This window comes from Coffea arabica, chromosome 6e (assembly GCF_036785885.1).
Source record: "Coffea arabica cultivar ET-39 chromosome 6e, Coffea Arabica ET-39 HiFi, whole genome shotgun sequence".
In the NCBI taxonomy this organism is placed as follows: Eukaryota; Viridiplantae; Streptophyta; class Magnoliopsida; order Gentianales; family Rubiaceae; genus Coffea; species Coffea arabica.
This window is the reverse complement of record NC_092321.1, coordinates 10,856,360-10,873,610: the sequence shown is the minus strand read 5'-3', so window position 1 is coordinate 10,873,610 and position 17,251 is coordinate 10,856,360. Positions and strand designations below refer to the sequence as shown.

Genomic DNA, 17,251 nt, shown 5'->3' with positions numbered 1-17,251 from the left:
ATCTAACTCAATACACTTATAGAAACTATTACAATACATGTTTCTACGAGTGTGGAGGTCAGGTTTTGATTCAAAAAGCAGAGTGATGTAGATGTTTTTTCAATGGGTTGGGTACTACCATACTATCTAATTTAACAAAGTATAATAAAACAGACAAAATATTAATATTCTTTGAGAAAAAAAAAGATAGGCAGAGAAATCCAGAAAAGGGATAAAGCAACTAAACAAATAATGTGACAAAAAAAACTAAACAAATAATGTGCCTGTTTCTGTTGAGTCGTGTGCAGTTTTGGGTAGGATATTAAAGTGATGGGATGGGAAAAAGTGTAATTACATGCAAGCAAAGCAAAACAAAGAGAGAGCAGCTGAGGGAGCAGGCGGCCGCTTTTGCCACTCCTTTCTCGTTGTTTCTTTTGTCACAACGATATTTCTAGTGTGTTCCCACAGTTCATTATTTGCTGATAATATTTTACTTGTATTATAAATATATATTTTTAATAATATTTTTATTTTATATGTATCACATTATAAAATATTTTTTGATGTCATAAGCTGCTACTAACATACTACTAATAGCTAGGTATCAAACATCGGCATTTTTGGTTAAGAAAAAGCCAGTATAAAAATGTTTCTTAGCTTTAATTTCGAGGTTTGCCTCAAGTAACAAGAAACCTAAGAAATTAGCGATTTAATAGCATAGTGGAAAATTGCAAAGTGACACACTTTGTGACATTTTAATTATCTTATTGTATTTTAATTACATGTAAATTACTTATTTATTTATTATCTTTCTTTATACAAGATATATCTGCATCTACTTTATGAACACCTTTCATATATCATAAACGCTCGTGCCATGTTTTAAACTTGGCTGCAAAATTTGTTAATATATGTGCCTAATTACAATGTAGGTATTTAATATGTTTGATTCTTAAAATTATAATATTCTACTGTTTGGTTAGGTAATTTGTAAAAATAATTTTCAAATATTATTTAACTTGTATCATAAACATAATAATTTTCAATCATCATTTTATGTCACATAATTCACGTTACAATAAAAAATTCTACAATGTTACTTCAAATAATTTTTTCCTCAAATAATCTCCTATCCAAATGCTACCATTACAACTCAAACATAAGATCATGAACTTTAAATTTATTTACTTATTTATTTTTCCCTAGGAAATGAATTTTTTAGCGGGCACAAATATTATGACTTTCGTGCTTGATCCATGCAATCGGATGTAGCAGATCAATTTACGATGTTTCCCAACAGTTACCAGAGAAAAGCTTTATTTATTTTCTCTCTCTCAACCGTTTCTGCCCTCCCTCCCTCCCTCATCTCCTTAAAAGGGTCCTGGAATCTCTTTCTCTCTCTCTCCTCCCCTGACTCTCTCTGAGATGATGAGATGTGCTTCGGGTGCTGAAAAGCCCACGTTGAGGACCCATCTCTTCTTCATGGATTCCATTCTATTCTATTTCTAGTGTGCCACAATTTCAGGGCAGCTCCCGTCCCTTGGTATTTGCACTCTATCACTCCTTCATGTTCTCTCTCTCTCATATAAAAGTAGTCTCATCTTTCTTCTCTTTTGTTTTCTAAATATGGGTTTCTCTACAACTCTGTTTCTGGAAAAGAAGAAGGTTTTCTTGTTTGTCTATTGAGGATTTATATACTACAGCTCCTCAAAAGAAGCTGGTATTTTGATGGTAATGCTGTAAAAAGACTGGATTTTTATCCTGCAGCAGTATGGACAGTTCTTATTTAGAGGGTAATTTTCTTTCTCCTTTTTTTTGGTACAATTTGATGATGAATTAAGTTTCTTCAATGTTAGCTTTCTGGGTTTTCTTTCTCTTTTTTATTTTTCTTGTCTCTAATGTGCAAAAGTTCATTTTTTGAGGCCTAAAATCCAATCTTGATCTGTTTTCAAGCCATGTACCACAATTCTTTTAAGATTGCTAAGTTCTTACCATATGAGTTTTGATTAGATCTCCTGTGGTAAGGAAATTTTGTAGTTTGTGTTGTTTTTGTGTGTGTTGTGGTGTCAATGGTACTTACTAATTTGTCTATTTATCTGGTTAGTAGTGTACTATTATGATAGTAGTGGTGGTTACCCACTCTCTTATTGATTTTAGCATTATAACTATAATAAAAATCTCAAAGGATATCAATCAGATTCCAGCAATGTCTTTTTCTCTGCCTACAATGCTCCTTCCTCTTTATTGAGTGAAAAGGGTTCCCTCTGAGAGTGGAGACGTATGCACAAAATAAAGTTTTATGGTACTAATGTGTCACCGTAGCATAATTGAATAATCAGATTGCTGTCACCCGGGAAGAGCAGCAGTGCCAAGTGCAATGCAAAGTCAAACATGAAATTTGGTGCGCTAGCATGTTTATCTAAATTCAATTGCAAAAATGATTCGCGTGACCTACTTGTAAAATTAGTCAACTGGATTGTTATTTATTCTGCTGACTATCTTCTTTTAGTATTGATTTTATTTTTGTTGGTTGGGAGGAGAGGGTTGCGCTATGCTGGCTTTAACTGTATACAGGCCGCCAGACATTTGCGTCAACCTTCCTCACAATCTTTTTGGTAGTTTTTCAAGCTGTGTGATCATCTTATAATTGAATTCTGGCTCAGAAATTTTTTTTCCCTCATTTTTAGACACAGAAGAGGGTCCTAGTATTTCAGGTTTATGGTAATGGAAAATATAAGCTGACCTGTATGCAAAAATATGGTTTCTTTGGGTGGATGATAGCAGAGACATTATATGCAGTTTGGTGGCACATCTTTTTTTTTTTTTTTTTCATTGATAAGCAATTGCCCCTTCTAATGTGTTTATTATTTATTTATTTACTTGCTTTTACTTTTCCGGAGAGTGCCACCTTGTTGAGTAGTAGAGCTAGCATGGAGCATTGGTATATCGAAATGAAAGAAAATTATTTTTAGGGTTCCTGATGTTAGGAATTTATGGATTCAGACGTTACGGATTTTCTGTGCAGTGCTTTCCCCTTTTTATTTTTGGTTTCAAGAAACAGTTGAATAAGTAAAAGAAGAAAGGAAAGGGCTTTACTAAACTAAATTGCCTCCTACCCTATAAGCTGCCTGATTGGCCCCACTGAAGGATCTTTTCGCTATTCTTCCCAGCTTTCTTTGTCTTTCTTAATTTCTCTTAGATTATGAGTAAATAGTCAGTTAATTTCTCAATCCATTAGAAGGTCATAATCTTTAGAAATCTTTTTGTGGCTCCAGGATTGATGCTTGATCCGTCAAAGTGCAGTAAGTTGAGCATGGATGAGAAAAGGGAACTCGTCTATGCTCTGTCAAAATGGTCACATGGTGCACCGGAAATGCTCCAGTCCTGGAGCCGTCAAGAGATATTGGAAGTCCTTTGTGCGGAAATGGGAAAGGAAAGGAAATATACAGGCTTGACGAAACTGAAAATAATAGAGCAGCTTTTGAAAATTGTTTCTGAAAAGAAATCTCAAGAACATGCTGCTGCTATTGATCTTGAAGCTGGAGCTTCATCAGAAGTTCCACAAAAGACTGCCAAAAGGCAGAGGAAAACTGATAATCCCGTTCGCCTGCCTGTTACTGTAAATACAGTCTCCACGAATAGTGTCATTGAGGATTTGGAAAATCCTGTATATTGTAAAAATTCAGCTTGTAGAGCCAGACTATTTCATGATGCTGCATTTTGCAAGAGGTGCTCATGCTGCATTTGCCGTAAGTATGATGACAACAAAGACCCTAGCTTGTGGTTGATTTGCAGCTCAGAACCCCCATTTCAAGGTGTATCATGTGGCATGTCATGTCACCTTGATTGTGCCCTAAGACATGAAAGATCTGGCATTCTAAAGGATAAGCTGGATAACAGGCTAGATGGGAGTTTTTATTGTGTAGCTTGTGGAAAAGTGAATGATATCCTTGGGTAAATATCCACTCTTCCTGTTTCGTATTGTCACTGTCATTTTCCACCTCAGAACTCATAAGTGCATATTTCTAATTTTGAGATGTTTCAGATATTACACAATGTCTATAATAATTGTTGTGCTGCCTTTTATTTTGTTGTTAATGTGTGCAAATTTAAACGGACTATTTTGGATACTGTTACTATTAGCTTTATCAGAGAATGAGTAAAGTACATCTCCCTGAGAAAATTCTTTCTTTAAAACACTGAGGACAGGGCTGTTTACTGTTTAAATGTGATAGTGTCTGAGGGTTGAATGTGGACAAAGCTGAGTGTTGATCCAAAGAGCCCATTGTGAAGTACCTATTATTCTATTTATGTATTTTTAGTTCAAGGTTTTTGATGATCGCATGGATCTTGGCTTTGGGTTTGTGCAGATCCTGGCGAAAACAACTATTAATAGCAAGGGATACCAGAAGGGTTGACATACTGTGTTATCGGGTTTCCTTGTGCCGAAAGATTCTTGCTGGTACCAAACATTACCAGAAGTTGTATGACATTGTGGATGAAGCAGTGAAGAAGCTTGAAGCAGATGTGGGGCCTTTAACTGGTTTACCAGTGAAGATGGCTAGGGGGATTGTCAACCGGCTATCTTCTGGCCCAGAGGTTCAGAGACTCTGTACTTTTGCCATTGAGTCACTTGACACCATGCTTTCAGAAAGAGTACCTGATATGTCAGGTAGAGTTGAGCAATGTTATTTTCCTATCAAGCAGCAAGATAACCAGTTAACTTCATTCCTTTTGTCTTATTTGCTCCTTGTAGTACTAGAATCTTTGCAGAAACTATTGCTATAAAACTGCTGCATGATGTTTTGCCTTGGTTAGATTGCAAGGTGATGAGTGCTAAATTGGTGACGTTGGAAGATGTCTGCACCTCATCTGTCACTGTGACTCTGAAGTTTGAAGATTCATCTCTTGGAAATTTAGTTGGTTATACCTTATGGCATCGCAAATATGATGATTTGGACTATCCGACAGAACCTACTTGTACATTGTTTGCTCCAAACTCGAAATTTTATCTCTCTGGTCTATCTCCAGATACAGATTATCATCTCAAGGTTGTGTCCCTTGATAGTAATAGGGAGCTGGGGATGTGTGAAGTTAGTTTCCGAACAGCCACTACTGAAACTGAAGCTACTAATCCCAACTCTAAAGATATGGAAGTTGGAAGGAGTGAAAGTCCAGCGACCAACTGTAGTAGCCTGTCTAATCCCTCATCGGTGGAAGATGAAACTAATAATGTCATTCCATGCAGCAATGAGGATGAGACTAGAGGGGATAACTATCATGACCATCACAATACCCTTGAAAAAATGGTCTCTACAAAGGTGTATAATGGCTATACAGATACTATTGAAAGAGGACTTACTGGTGAGACGATATCCTTGTTGGATGAGGAACATAGCATGGGAAAAATTTGTTCTGCACCAAATAGTGATGCTGTGAATCTTGAGAGCAAGCCCTCACCAGATGGCCAGATGATGGAGGACACCAGCACCGAAAATGGATCAAATACTCCTAGGCAGACTGGGCTGGACTGTGTTCCACTGGCTGGTGCCTCGGAAGCTCTCCTTCCAATAACACCCTGCAAACTTGATAAGATGAAGGATGGGCTCCAAAGGAGCTGCAGACCCAAGCTCATAATTAAGGACCTTGATATTGGTTCAGGGAAGGAGGAGGAACCACAAGCTGGCAGCTCTTCGAAGAAGAGAAGGCTAGAAAGGCTAGATGACGAATCTGCTGCAGTAGACAAGGATTTTGAGTATTATGTAAAGGTCATCAGATGGTTGGAGTGTGATGGGCATATCGAGACTGGATTCAGGAAGAAGTTCCTGACTTGGTACAGCTTGAGAGCTACCCCGCAGGAGGTGAGGATTGTCAAGGTGTTTGTTGACACGTTTATTGAAGACCCCGAATCCCTCGCAGGACAGCTTGTTGACACCTTCTCTGATGTCATTTCGAACAAAAGATCAACCACTGTACCCGCAGGTTTCTGCTTGAAGCTTTGGCATTGAAGGTTGCCAACAGATTGTGCTTCCACATTTTATGGCTCTAACTCAAAAGTTGGAGAAGGTTATCTAGGTTAATTCTTTGGACGTTATGAAATGTTATGTTTCTCCATTTGACTCGATTATTCAAATTTTAATGATTAGGATATTCAAGATTGACCTATTGGCAATTTAGCATACCATACCTACTGTTACAAGTCAAACTAGTATATAAATTATTTTGTTTTCGCGGGACGCCCTGTATTATCCTTCATGGCAAATTGTATTCAGGCAGCTGTACCTAGTAGCCTAACAAATGCTGGATTTTATCTTTGATAAGAGCAAACAAGGATCATACATAGCCAGAATTGTATCATCAAGCATGAAGAACCAGAACATTTCTGAGTTCAATAACAGCCTATAAGCTTAAATAGCAGAGAAGCCTGTAGTAGTTAGGAAGCTGCAGAGGTACCATTTCATCATCAGTAACGTCAGAAAAGTACGTTTCCACCATTCCATTTTTAACTTTAATTCTTAGGAAAAGCAGATTACGAGAAGGAATTGCAATTTGCACCAATTACTTCTAGAGTGGTTGGCTATGAGGAGAGGTTTAAAGTTCTTCTTGGGTGTAGGTCAAAGGATAAAATCTCTTGACTTGCATTCTTTTTCAAAATTTTCTGGAAAAATTTATCAGTAGGTGCAAAGGCTCCCGTCTGGTTCGGTGGCAGTTCAGTCCCTTTCAGGTTTTCCATTGACCCTTTTGGGTCCATCCCTTCTCCTTAGTGCAGAGTTGGAGTAGGTATAGAATAAAAATTATCGTATCGGCAAAAAAAAAAAAAAGGAGAGAAGGAATTGCAATTTGAAATGATACCAAGCTTTATTCTATTTTATTTTTCCTTCTGCACTTAGAAACGGATCCAAGCTGCCTTTTTCACCAGCTGGAGCTGCAACTGAAGTATCTTTCAGCTTGGAATGTCACTAATTTCATTTAAAACACCTTGAATTGAAAGAGTTGGACTTGAGATGGAGTGATTTAGATTTTCTTCCTGAGAGTACCCTCGCCATAAATTATAATGATTCTATTATTGCTCAACTTATTGGAAAAATTTTTTTTGCCATCTTTGTGCCTATCTAGTGTAACATCCCCTTCAAATTTCTCCATGACCAGTTGTATGTTTTTCTAATGGGACGTTTGGATGTAAATCTAATGGAGCATTTCAGGATTAGACTTCAATATATCTTTATTCACTTGAGATCCACAGCTCCATCCCCTTCCCCAAGAAAAAAAAAACATCAATGCAATTGTTCTTGGACAATAGAATATATATATATATATATATATTATCTTTCTTTCACTGATAACGTATATATTAACAAGTCTAAATGCATTGAATTTAAATTCTAAATTTTACACATTGCATGCATTTAGACCTACTAACTTATACACTGTTGTGAGTGTAAGAAAAATTAAGTAAAAGTATTGTATGAAGTTACTACCAGGGGAAGGATTGACCCCTCACTACTTACAGCATTCATGGGACACGGCCAGGCAACCAGACTCTGGGAGTGTGAGCAATTAACTCTGCAACACAAGATTGCCTATTAAGTTGGTTGTTTTTGCTCACCCCTCCATCAAAATTTGGTCTGAGCATGATATGGAAGTAAAAGGGCTCCAGCGCCATTGATCCGTATTGCGGCAATATTACATTTTTCCACTGCTAACTTCGGCCATCATGTTTCTACTGAACAAGTTGTATGGCACCGTGGAGAGAGGTTTGTCAAGTTCCTCTTAAAAGATGAATTAATTTTGTGAAACACTGTAAACTTATCCTATCATGTTAAAAAGCATAAAGCATTCAATTGAAATTCATGTTCTTAACCCTGAAAATCTTTAAAAAAAAAAAGGAAAATGTATTTAATAGATGTTAAATTTCAAATAGCATTCACACACAAAGCTCATCTTAGATAACATTCAAGTACAAAGCACCTGAATTATTGATAATACATAAATGTATGAGTAAGTATTTAATTACACAGACCAAAAGTAGATAGTATTAGTCCATCTCATACATGGGACAAGATTGGAGCCTGCAATCTCTAAATTTCATGCCATGATTAGAGCCTCGACATTGCAGATCTTCCAGGCAGTCGCAAAGGCTCCCAATGATCATCATCATCAACTTCGCAGAAATACTTTTCCACCATTTCCTTGCAGTGATGATCCACTTCTCTTTGTCATTAGCAGCTAACTTCTCCTGCCACGAGGAAATTTCATTTTCGCAAGTACATTAATTAATTTGGACTATGGTTGTATGTGGTTTTTTGTCTGATATATGGTTCGAGAAAGAAATCACAATTCTAGCTTGTTATGAACTTACGAGCGATCCCAAAATGAAGGGGTTGGGGGGGGGGGGGGGGGGGGGGGGGGGGGGGGGGGGGGGGAGGAGGGGAAGAGGAACTTACCAACTATGACAGTATTTCTTCAAGAGTATCCTTGGAGAAGCAGTCATTGATGGCATCAAATATAGTCAGAAATTTTGATTTCGTTTCGTTAAAAATTAATGTGAATTGGTATGCAAGAAAACATTTTTGCATTAGCATTGCATACAGAGAATCAAAGATTTATTAGATATTTCAAATGAAAACATAAGATTAGCATTGCATCTAAAAAATCATGCAATTGTAAGGTATAGTGCCCTATTACGACTTTCCTATCGCAAAAAATAAAAAGAAACGTAGATCTTACGTACGTAAAGGAATAGCATTAAATTTATTAAATTAGTTTGCTAAAAAAAATAGCAAATTAATTACCTCTTGCATAAACTGCCTTTCTTAAGGCGTACTTCTTGAACAAATTTATGGATGGTCTCAGAAATTGATGCCACATTGAGCGATCCAGACGCTACCAACAAATCAAGAGCATTCTCCATTGAAGCGAGATCTTGAAGGAAATATTATTTCCGATGTAGTTTTAGGATGGCTCTATCTAGCAGGTGTTCATTGGACACTCGCTAAGATGTGTATTTCAGGTTTTAGATTTTTTAAAAAAGTAAGATTAATTAGAAAAAGTGTACAAATGTAAAAAAAGGTTAGTAATTGTTAGTGCGTGTATATACGCGATAGATTGGATGAAATTTAAGTATGCTAATAAGTGTTTATTGAGCACATATTGAAAAAACCTTTTTAGGAATATATGCTACAAAGGCAGTAGTATAGTCGTAACTAAACGCATGCACGTATTGCTTCGACTGTTATATATATATATATATGTTGATAAATGAAAAACCAACAAATTATTGGAGGGGGAAAAAAATAAAAAGAAAAACAGAGACTCTTATCTTATGTTACGAACTGCTGCAATATAAACTTCAGCCAGAAACTTTTGAAGGTCATCTTCATTCAAAAATTCATCATGCGCGAAAAGAGATTATTCACAGTTAGCCTCTGGAATTATATGATACGTGCGCATTTGTGAAGGCGATGCTGTAGAGCCGCTTGATGTAAACAACTTTTGGATTACGGGCTGTTAAAACAATTGTATTTTAAGCATCTTTCATGATCTCAGAGAATTTTTATTTGGTTTGTTCTGCAGGAAGGAGGTTAAAAATTGTTGTTTTTCAACTTGGTTATTTGTCCAGAAAGAAACAACTATCTTGGCAAACTTAGGTTCTTTGACCATTAGTTACAGTTAACAAGATTCAGCTGTAATAAAATTTTGGTGTTCCTTTAATTCTGCCATCTAGAAGCAGAGTTCTGTGCGCCATTTGCTAAATTTGCTTAAAGGGGATGAGAAGGGAACAATTCATTGCTTAGTTGAGGTCCGTCCACCCGATGGGGTGGTCACACATAAACCGTCAATTTTTATAAAAACAAAAGAAAAAAAGGCTTTTTTTTTTCCTCCAAATTTTCAATCAGTGACAGGCACAAGATTTTGGTTTGGGGGCGAACGATCAAACAATAAGTAAATAAAATTATCAAAACAAATGATGCATGCTAACTTAAAATCAAAGTCTTAAAGCCAAAGTTTGATAGACGATAACTAATAATTAAATGATCTAGAGAGAGAGAGAGAGAGAGAGAGAGGGTAAAGCAAAACAAGAAAATTAACTCACAACCAAATTTATATAAACATTAACTAAATTCAATAAATAGGCATTAATCCTATACATATTAAGCCTAAAAAAATCCCTATACATATGAACACAAAAATTCTAGTGTACAAGTTTAGGATAAGAAAAAATGACAAATTAATAATCATAAAAAAATTTGAAAAATCACAGATTAAAATAAGGGTATGTGTCTCAATAATTAATGATCCTAAATCAAAATATGAAGGAATTGTAAAGGGCAAAAAAAAAGAAGTTAAACTTGCCTTAAAAAATTTGAATTTTGGAAAGGATTGATGTTTGAGATGAGGTTGAACAAACTTAGGAATGATCTATATCATTTGGATGTTAGCTTTTGGCTAATACATTGAGTCAAATCACATATAAATATAATCCTAAACCTGATTAAATTTCCTTTTATTTGTCAATTATTTGTTTTCTTGCTTTAACAAATGTAAGGATACGCTAAATACGTTAAAATTATATAAGGAAACTAGTGTGGCTTATTATAAAACATGTTTGTTTGGATAGGGTATTATTTGAAATATTATTTGGAATAATTACTGTATCACTTTTTGTGATGTGATGTATGTGAGATAAAAAGGTGGTTGGGAATATAAAAAGGTAGGTTGAAAAATGTGTTTATGATGCAAGCGAAATATTATTTGGGATAAATTTTGTATCCAAACTAATAAAAAAACTTGTCAAGAAGACAAAATGATAGAGTTTAAATTTAAATCCAATACTCCATATGCAGTTTTTGGAAAATTTTGAGGGGCGAAAAACTTGCTAAGGAGACAAAATTATAGTTTTAGTAGTTTAAATCTAATACTCATACGTAGCATTTGGAAAATTTTCGGCGGGCGGGGCCCGTGTCATTGACAACTCAAAGTGGACGATTTAACGTGACTTGACCACAAACCTAACGTTGTAGTTGTCAATGACAATTGACAACTTGGGAAGCCCAATTTCCATCCGTTCTTATGCTTGGTGCACATTCATCGGCTACTCTTTGAATACAAATATACAAAAATTTCACGTATACTAGTAGGAGTATGTTAATTAATTTTGGATTAATGATTGTATGCTATTTTTTTGCCTGACTAGGGATATAAGGTTCAAGAAAAAACTATAATGCTCGGTGGTTGTGAACTTACAACGATGACAATAATAATATTTCTTCGACAGTGTTCTTGGAGAAGCATTCCAATCTAGTAAAAAATTAACTTGATCGATTAGCAACAATTTAATTATTAGAGATGCATTAGATTATTTAAATAAAAATACACAATAAGCAATGGCATATAAAAATCATGAGAGGACTACGGTATAATGTCCATTACGACCTTTCCCTCCCCAAAAAAAAAAAAAACGAAAAGAAACGTACATCTTTTTTCTATCTGATTCAATTTAAGTGCATAGAAGCAAAGGGCCGCTATATCTTGTCTACAAATAGAAGAACCTAATTAAATTAATAGGTAACGTAAGGATCAACAACACATTACACAATTGTCTAAACTTTCTTTTTTTTCCAAACAATTTCTCTATTATTTGCATCACCGACCATGTTTTTCTCCTGTAGAATCTTAAAAAAGTCTCCGATGAAAGGAGGCGCATCAACATCTTAATTACACGTAACCAACAAGTAGATAATAATAATATTAATCTATGTCGCAGGGCAACATCCTCAAAACATTAATACCCTTGCCCGCTTTATTGTAGTAATTATTCCGCTTTTACAAGCAAAAACTTGGACTTGCATTCTGTAAATGTATGCCGCACTTCAGAGTCTAGACGGTGCAAAGTATGCCGCAGCAGGTCTTGGAGGTAGATGTAAAGGCTCCCAATCATCATCGTTATCAACCTCGCAGAAATATTTTCCCACCATTTCATCGCTGACTAGGTCTAGTTTAGAAGGCATCCACTGTTCAATGAAGAAACACAAAAATGAAATCTAAGTAATGAAGAAAAAAAAAAGAGAAATTAATCGATTGTTTGAACCCGATAAAGCTACATCAATGATAAGAAGAGACTTAGAGAATGGTCGAATTCCTTACTTCAGACAATAATTAGGAAATACTTAAGAAGAATATGCACGCATAATATATATGGCTGTACCTGGGGTTGTCTGCCTTTCTCAACTAGGAGAGCTCTTCCACCCTGCGTGTTAAACATAAGAAGATCGATGTGTCATATTAATTAGTCCTAAAAATAAATTAATGATCTAATTAATTAACCACCCGGCCTGTGCCGACCTCGTAGAAATCGTTGTTGACTGTTCTTCGCAAAATATGACAGGAAGCCCTAAATTCACGAACAAGACACTCTTTTAGGTTCAGCATACGTCCTTCTCGGATCTATTCATCAATTCCAAAAGCTCAAGTAAGTTGCATGTATTAGAAGCTAACATCTACTTCTTTTACTATATACGAATACGTACATTATAGAAGAAGAATGTAGTGGGCTCTTGTAATTAACGATAATTGTATCATTCGACATAATAACATGAGCTAGCTAGTTATAAGATTTTACCAGCCTTAGGAAAATTTTGAGACTTGTTGGAGAAACTGATGTCATGGATTTAACTGCACGGACGATCCATTTTTCTTCATTTTTAGCAGCTAATTCCTCCTGCCAAAAAGAAATTCCACGTGCAACAGTATGTTAAGTAATTTGACTAAAGATTTTGGGCCGATATACAAAAATGAAAATGCGATCTTATCTTCTTATAATGGACTCACCAACGATGACAACATTTCTTCGGCAGTATCCTTGGAGAAGCATTCATTGATGGCATCCAACCTAAGCAGAAATTAGCTCAATTGATTTCGAAAGAAAAATGTAGATGGACTTGCAAGAATACAAAATTTAATATTGTCAAGTATAGAAATGCACTAGATTCATTATTCAAGTGAAATTCACAAGTCATAATTAATAAAGCATATAAAAACCATGAGAAAGGTATGGTAAAATGTCCTTAATTAAAGTCAGTAATTTCTCGTTGATAGATAAATATTAAATAGTACTTCCACTACAATTTTTCTACCAAAGACGAAAAGATATTACCAAAGTAAAGAGCATATATTTTCTTAAGTCAGTGTGCTCAAAAGGAGCAATATGTTACCTCTTGTATACACTGTCTTTCTTAAGATGTGCTCCGTGAACAAATTTATGGATAGTCTTCGAAATGGATGACAAATCCACCGACCCAGATGCTGCCAACGAATCAAGAGCATTCTCCATTGAAGCAAGATCCTGAAGGAAATTTTAATCCCGATGCAATTTTAGTTTAGAATATACGCAGCAAAGCTAGCAAGATTGATATGATTTACTTGATTGTGTCTATAAATGATAAGCTTATTTTTGTTACTTACTTGGAGGTGGCCAGAAAAAAAAAAAACTCTTACATTACAAACTGGTGGAATATGAAGGTCAGAAACTTTTGATGGTCAAATTCCTTTAAAAGAAACTCAGAAAAAAATCTTTGATAGCATTTATCATGCCGAACCAACTATTTTTTTTTTTTTTTAAAAAAAAAAAAACTCTCCAACTTTTCTTTGCACCCTTCTATCCCTAATTATAAGGCACAAGATTCAAATCTTGAATCTTTCCACAGGATAAACTCTACGAGCTTTCTTCTAATGTTGAACCAACCACTCAGGTTATGGTAACCCATGACGAAAATTTGGGGTAAAAGTTAAGAATTTTTTTTTCTCTTTTGGATAAGCTTGAATCTTCTTGATTGTCTTAAGAGAGAGTTTATGTTAGCGTAGAAAGAAAACCAAAGAAAAAAAATTCAATAGCCAGTCCAAGTGGTCCTCTACAAGTTGACCTTCTCGCAAATTTGATTGGTACTTTGGGCTGGTTGACTTGCATTGAATGCATAACAATTTCGCCAACAGTATGATTCCATTTTTCAAGTTAATGATCTCAAATCGATGGGCCAAGAAGAAAACCATTTTGGCATTTTCTTAATGCTATTATTGATGCAAGAAGTTAGAAGTCTTTCTGTCTTGAGCTTAAAAGAAGGAATTGAAGGCTTTACACAGCAGAATTAAAAGAAAATGATATGTGCACCTTTGAAAGAACAAAATGAGTTGCTAGGCCGCATTTAACCATCTCCGCCCCATCCAATCTACTGCCCGTCAAACCTAAGTATTCTCCTATAATTTCACAAGAAGAGAAATTCGAGAATACATAAGCCTGCTGCTGCCAAAGGTTTTGATTAGTCGATATGATACAAAATTATTGTAGCGTATGGAATTTACCAAGAAACCCTGGAAGCCTAGACAAGAAATGAGATGCGCTACAATCTGGAAAGAGCCCAATGGCAGCCTCTGGCATGGCAAATACCTGAGAGTTTCATATCAAAATAAAGAAAGAAAGAAATTTACATATGTACTATTGCATTTTGCAGAAATGATTTGCTGATTTTGGAGAAGAAAAGATTATCGTTTTGGACATCTCTTGATTTTCAGGTTATCTTGTCATTTTGTGATCGAATCTCATGTGTAGAAATTAGAATCAATTTTCTATCTACCTCAATGTTCCAACCAAATTTCCTGTGAATTACTCATAACTAAATTTCCTTATAAATTAGAATATCCTTATTGTAATTGCATAATTGAGAATGTATAGATGAAATGATCCGCAAAAGATTGAAGAGGTAAGAGTAAAATTACAGTATTTTCGGTGACAATCCGAAAGGTCGAATTCAAGGATAGACCAGCTCCTCCTCCCATTACGATTCCGTCTATGATGGACACCTAGAATTGATGGCCGTGTTTTGAATAAATATCCAACAAAGTTTATAGGAAAAAAAAGAAAGAAAGTGAAACGGCACAGGATAATAAGTAGGAAAGTATCTCACCACTGGTTTCTTATACGTCCCAATTTTGTAGTCTAAGTTAAGTTGCTTCCTATAGAAGCTAGCACCAAAGCTCCAATGCCCTAAATCATAAGACATATACAACACAGGATTCCTTAATCAACGATGATATGAAGGTGCATAAATATCAAACTTTGGATTTACACATCATCATCTTCAAATTCAAATGCATGAAAGAATGGGTTAATCATCTTTGGATTCCTTAATAGTGTATTAGTAAGACTTGTATCTAAAATCTATATGCATTTACCTTCCATACCAGATTAGCTAGGTTTGTAATGCCCGGCCCGGCCCAAAAGATAAAAAAAAAAAGAAAACTTTTAACCTTTTTTGACTTGATATGAGGAAACCCAAGAGAAATTTCATAAAATAAACTCAGTCCTAGTCGAAAGAAACCCGTAAAATAAAGCTACTCATGATATAGAATCATATATTAATATAGATTTACATTTTATTTTCCAGGCAATTTCTTTTCACGCATGTCTCCTATTCTTTTTACATTAATTTACTTGTAGTACTTAATTACCAGTTGTCATGAAACTTAGTACAGATTTAACATCGCCACCTGCGCAAAATGCTCTTCCATTTCCCTGTAGTATTAAATTAAACGCAATATATAAGAGAAAGAAAGTGAGAAAGCTTTGGCAGTGTATATTATAAGCTACAGACAATACAAAATTCCATATACAGGAATCACCTTGAGAATCACGAGTCTCGTATTTGGATCTTCCTCATAGTCTCCGAGTTTCTTCAGCATCTGGCAGAACTGAAACCAATCGACAAATTAAAAATAATCACTGATGCAAGTGCCAGAGGATCGATATATATATGCCAGCATTAATTTTAATCTATCTTGGAGATAAAATTAAAAATAATAAAACCGAAGCTTGATCATCATCTCCTAGTACCATTTCATAAGTAAGGCAGTTTAGTTGCTTTGGTCTGTTTAAAATGACCTTTCTCACCCCTTTCTTATCCTCGAAAAGCACCACCTGGTTCAAAGAGCCCGAAGCAGAAGAATTGTTGTGTTAGCTAGCTGTATGTTAAAACTCTTCCTATATACTATGTTATACCTAAAATTTAAGAAATCAAAAAAAAAAAAAAAACACACACACACAAGTTTTGCTGCATGCTTCGCATGTGTGCATGATGATGTTATCACGTTAGAACTTTCAACTGTATAGCAGTTTCTAAGTACAACTTTGATAACACTTCTCGGAAATAAATTTGATCAGCACAAAAAAAAAAAGGAAGAAGAAGAAGAAGATGAATTGCCTGATCGTTTTGTTCCTTGATGAGTGAGGTAGCCATATCGGAGCTTGCTTTGCGCTATTTCTGATACGAATTAAGTGCATACGCAAAGGCTCATTGCCGCTTCCTTATTTATAGAACAAACTCAATGAATAGTTGATGTACGAATTAGCAATATATATATATTACAGATTACAAAAAGGTTATATTATAGATTACAGAATTTGTTTAAAGTTACTTTATTCTACAATTATTCCAGTAAATTACTATGCCTTATCTACCGGTCATTCGTTTTTTTTGTGTCAGGGTGAGAGTCCTGAATCTATCTATATTTGATATTTCGTCGAACTTGGAAGTAAAGGACGTCTTAATCAACGCGGCGCTGGATTAGGGGTAAACAAATTAATCAAACTCGTTTGATTTTGGGTTTTGGGTTGTTGGAGGATTATTTTAAGCGTTTCATGTTGGAGTAACTCGCTAGATTTTGGGTCTTGGGTTGTTGAAAGATTATTTTAACCATTTCATCGGGCTGTAGTCGTTTTTGTCCAATTATGCTGCTTAGTTATTGTAATTTCTTATAATTTTCAGCGAAAACTCGGGAAAATTTGATGAAATCCTAAAATTAGTTGTATCAATTAACAAAATTTATGTTTACACCAAAATTATAATATCTTAAATACTAAATGTTGTATGAATTATACGATTGGATGGGATTAGGTGACGTGCATTTAAATTTATTACTAGTATATACAATGTCAGCATATACAAGATTAACCCTTAATAAATTATCCTTAATCTTTTATACATACATACATATATACAAACACACACACACATATATATATATGTATGTATGCAATAATTTCATTCATGAGATTTGTACTAATGACAGAAACTATCTTAATTAATATATATATATATATATATATATATATATATATATATATATATATGTGTGTGTGTGTGTGTATGTATGCATAATTTCATTCATGAGATTTGTACTAATGACAGAAACTATCTTAATTAATATATCATAGATACATCAG

The 17,251-nt window shown here is 34.9% G+C and overlaps 2 protein-coding genes across 7 annotated transcripts; one reads left to right on the top strand and one right to left on the bottom strand.

The window, feature by feature from the left end:
• Window positions 1-1,318: 1,318 nt before the first annotated feature.
• LOC113695980 (VIN3-like protein 2) lies at window positions 1,319-6,144 on the top strand. Of its 4 annotated transcripts, none has more exons than XM_027215248.2 (5): window positions 1,319-1,522; window positions 1,642-1,772; window positions 3,255-3,933; window positions 4,350-4,651; window positions 4,798-6,144. In XM_027215248.2, the coding sequence occupies exons 2-5, from the start codon at window positions 1,751-1,753 to the stop codon at window positions 5,985-5,987; spliced, it is 2,193 nt and encodes a 730-aa protein (XP_027071049.2). In that variant the 5' UTR covers window positions 1,319-1,522; window positions 1,642-1,750; the 3' UTR covers window positions 5,988-6,144. The 4 variants fall into 4 exon arrangements, with proteins under 4 accessions (XP_027071049.2, XP_071911323.1, XP_071911325.1 ...); XM_072055222.1 differs by having other exon boundaries at window positions 1,639-1,772; XM_072055224.1 differs by lacking the exon at window positions 1,642-1,772.
• A 5,431-nt stretch (window positions 6,145-11,575) lies between these two features.
• On the bottom strand, window positions 11,576-16,339 carry LOC113696337 (probable 3-hydroxyisobutyryl-CoA hydrolase 3). Of its 3 annotated transcripts, none has more exons than XM_027215764.2 (14): window positions 16,230-16,339; window positions 15,863-15,946; window positions 15,652-15,720; window positions 15,481-15,544; window positions 14,937-15,016; window positions 14,749-14,832; window positions 14,335-14,419; window positions 14,144-14,229; window positions 13,191-13,321; window positions 12,808-12,868; window positions 12,599-12,697; window positions 12,322-12,423; window positions 12,185-12,226; window positions 11,576-11,990 (listed from the first exon to the last, which is right to left on the bottom strand). In XM_027215764.2, exons 1-14 carry the CDS (start codon window positions 16,263-16,265, stop codon window positions 11,850-11,852), a joined length of 1,164 nt encoding a protein of 387 aa, XP_027071565.1. In that variant the 5' UTR covers window positions 16,266-16,339; the 3' UTR covers window positions 11,576-11,849. The 3 variants fall into 3 exon arrangements, with proteins under 3 accessions (XP_027071565.1, XP_071912480.1, XP_071912481.1); XM_072056379.1 differs by having other exon boundaries at window positions 15,520-15,544; XM_072056380.1 differs by having other exon boundaries at window positions 15,920-15,946; window positions 16,230-16,300.
• Window positions 16,340-17,251: the final 912 nt, after the last annotated feature.

Bases quoted from the DNA above. Each gene is read 5' to 3' on its own strand.
- LOC113696337 (XM_027215764.2), bottom strand. From the start codon at position 16,265: ATGGCTACCTCACTCATCAAGGAACAAAACGATCAG. The intron at 15,721-15,862 runs GTACTAGGAGAT...GATTGGTTTCAG, and splicing joins ACTGCCTTACTTATGAAATG to TTCTGCCAGATGCTGAAGAA. The intron at 12,869-13,190 runs GTAACATATTGC...ATTTCTGCTTAG, and splicing joins AAAGACAGTGTATACAAGAG to GTTGGATGCCATCAATGAAT.
- LOC113695980 (XM_027215248.2), top strand. From the start codon at position 1,751: ATGGACAGTTCTTATTTAGAGG. The intron at 1,773-3,254 runs GTAATTTTCTTT...TTGTGGCTCCAG, and splicing joins GGACAGTTCTTATTTAGAGG to GATTGATGCTTGATCCGTCA. The intron at 4,652-4,797 runs GTAGAGTTGAGC...TGCCTTGGTTAG, and splicing joins AAGAGTACCTGATATGTCAG to ATTGCAAGGTGATGAGTGCT.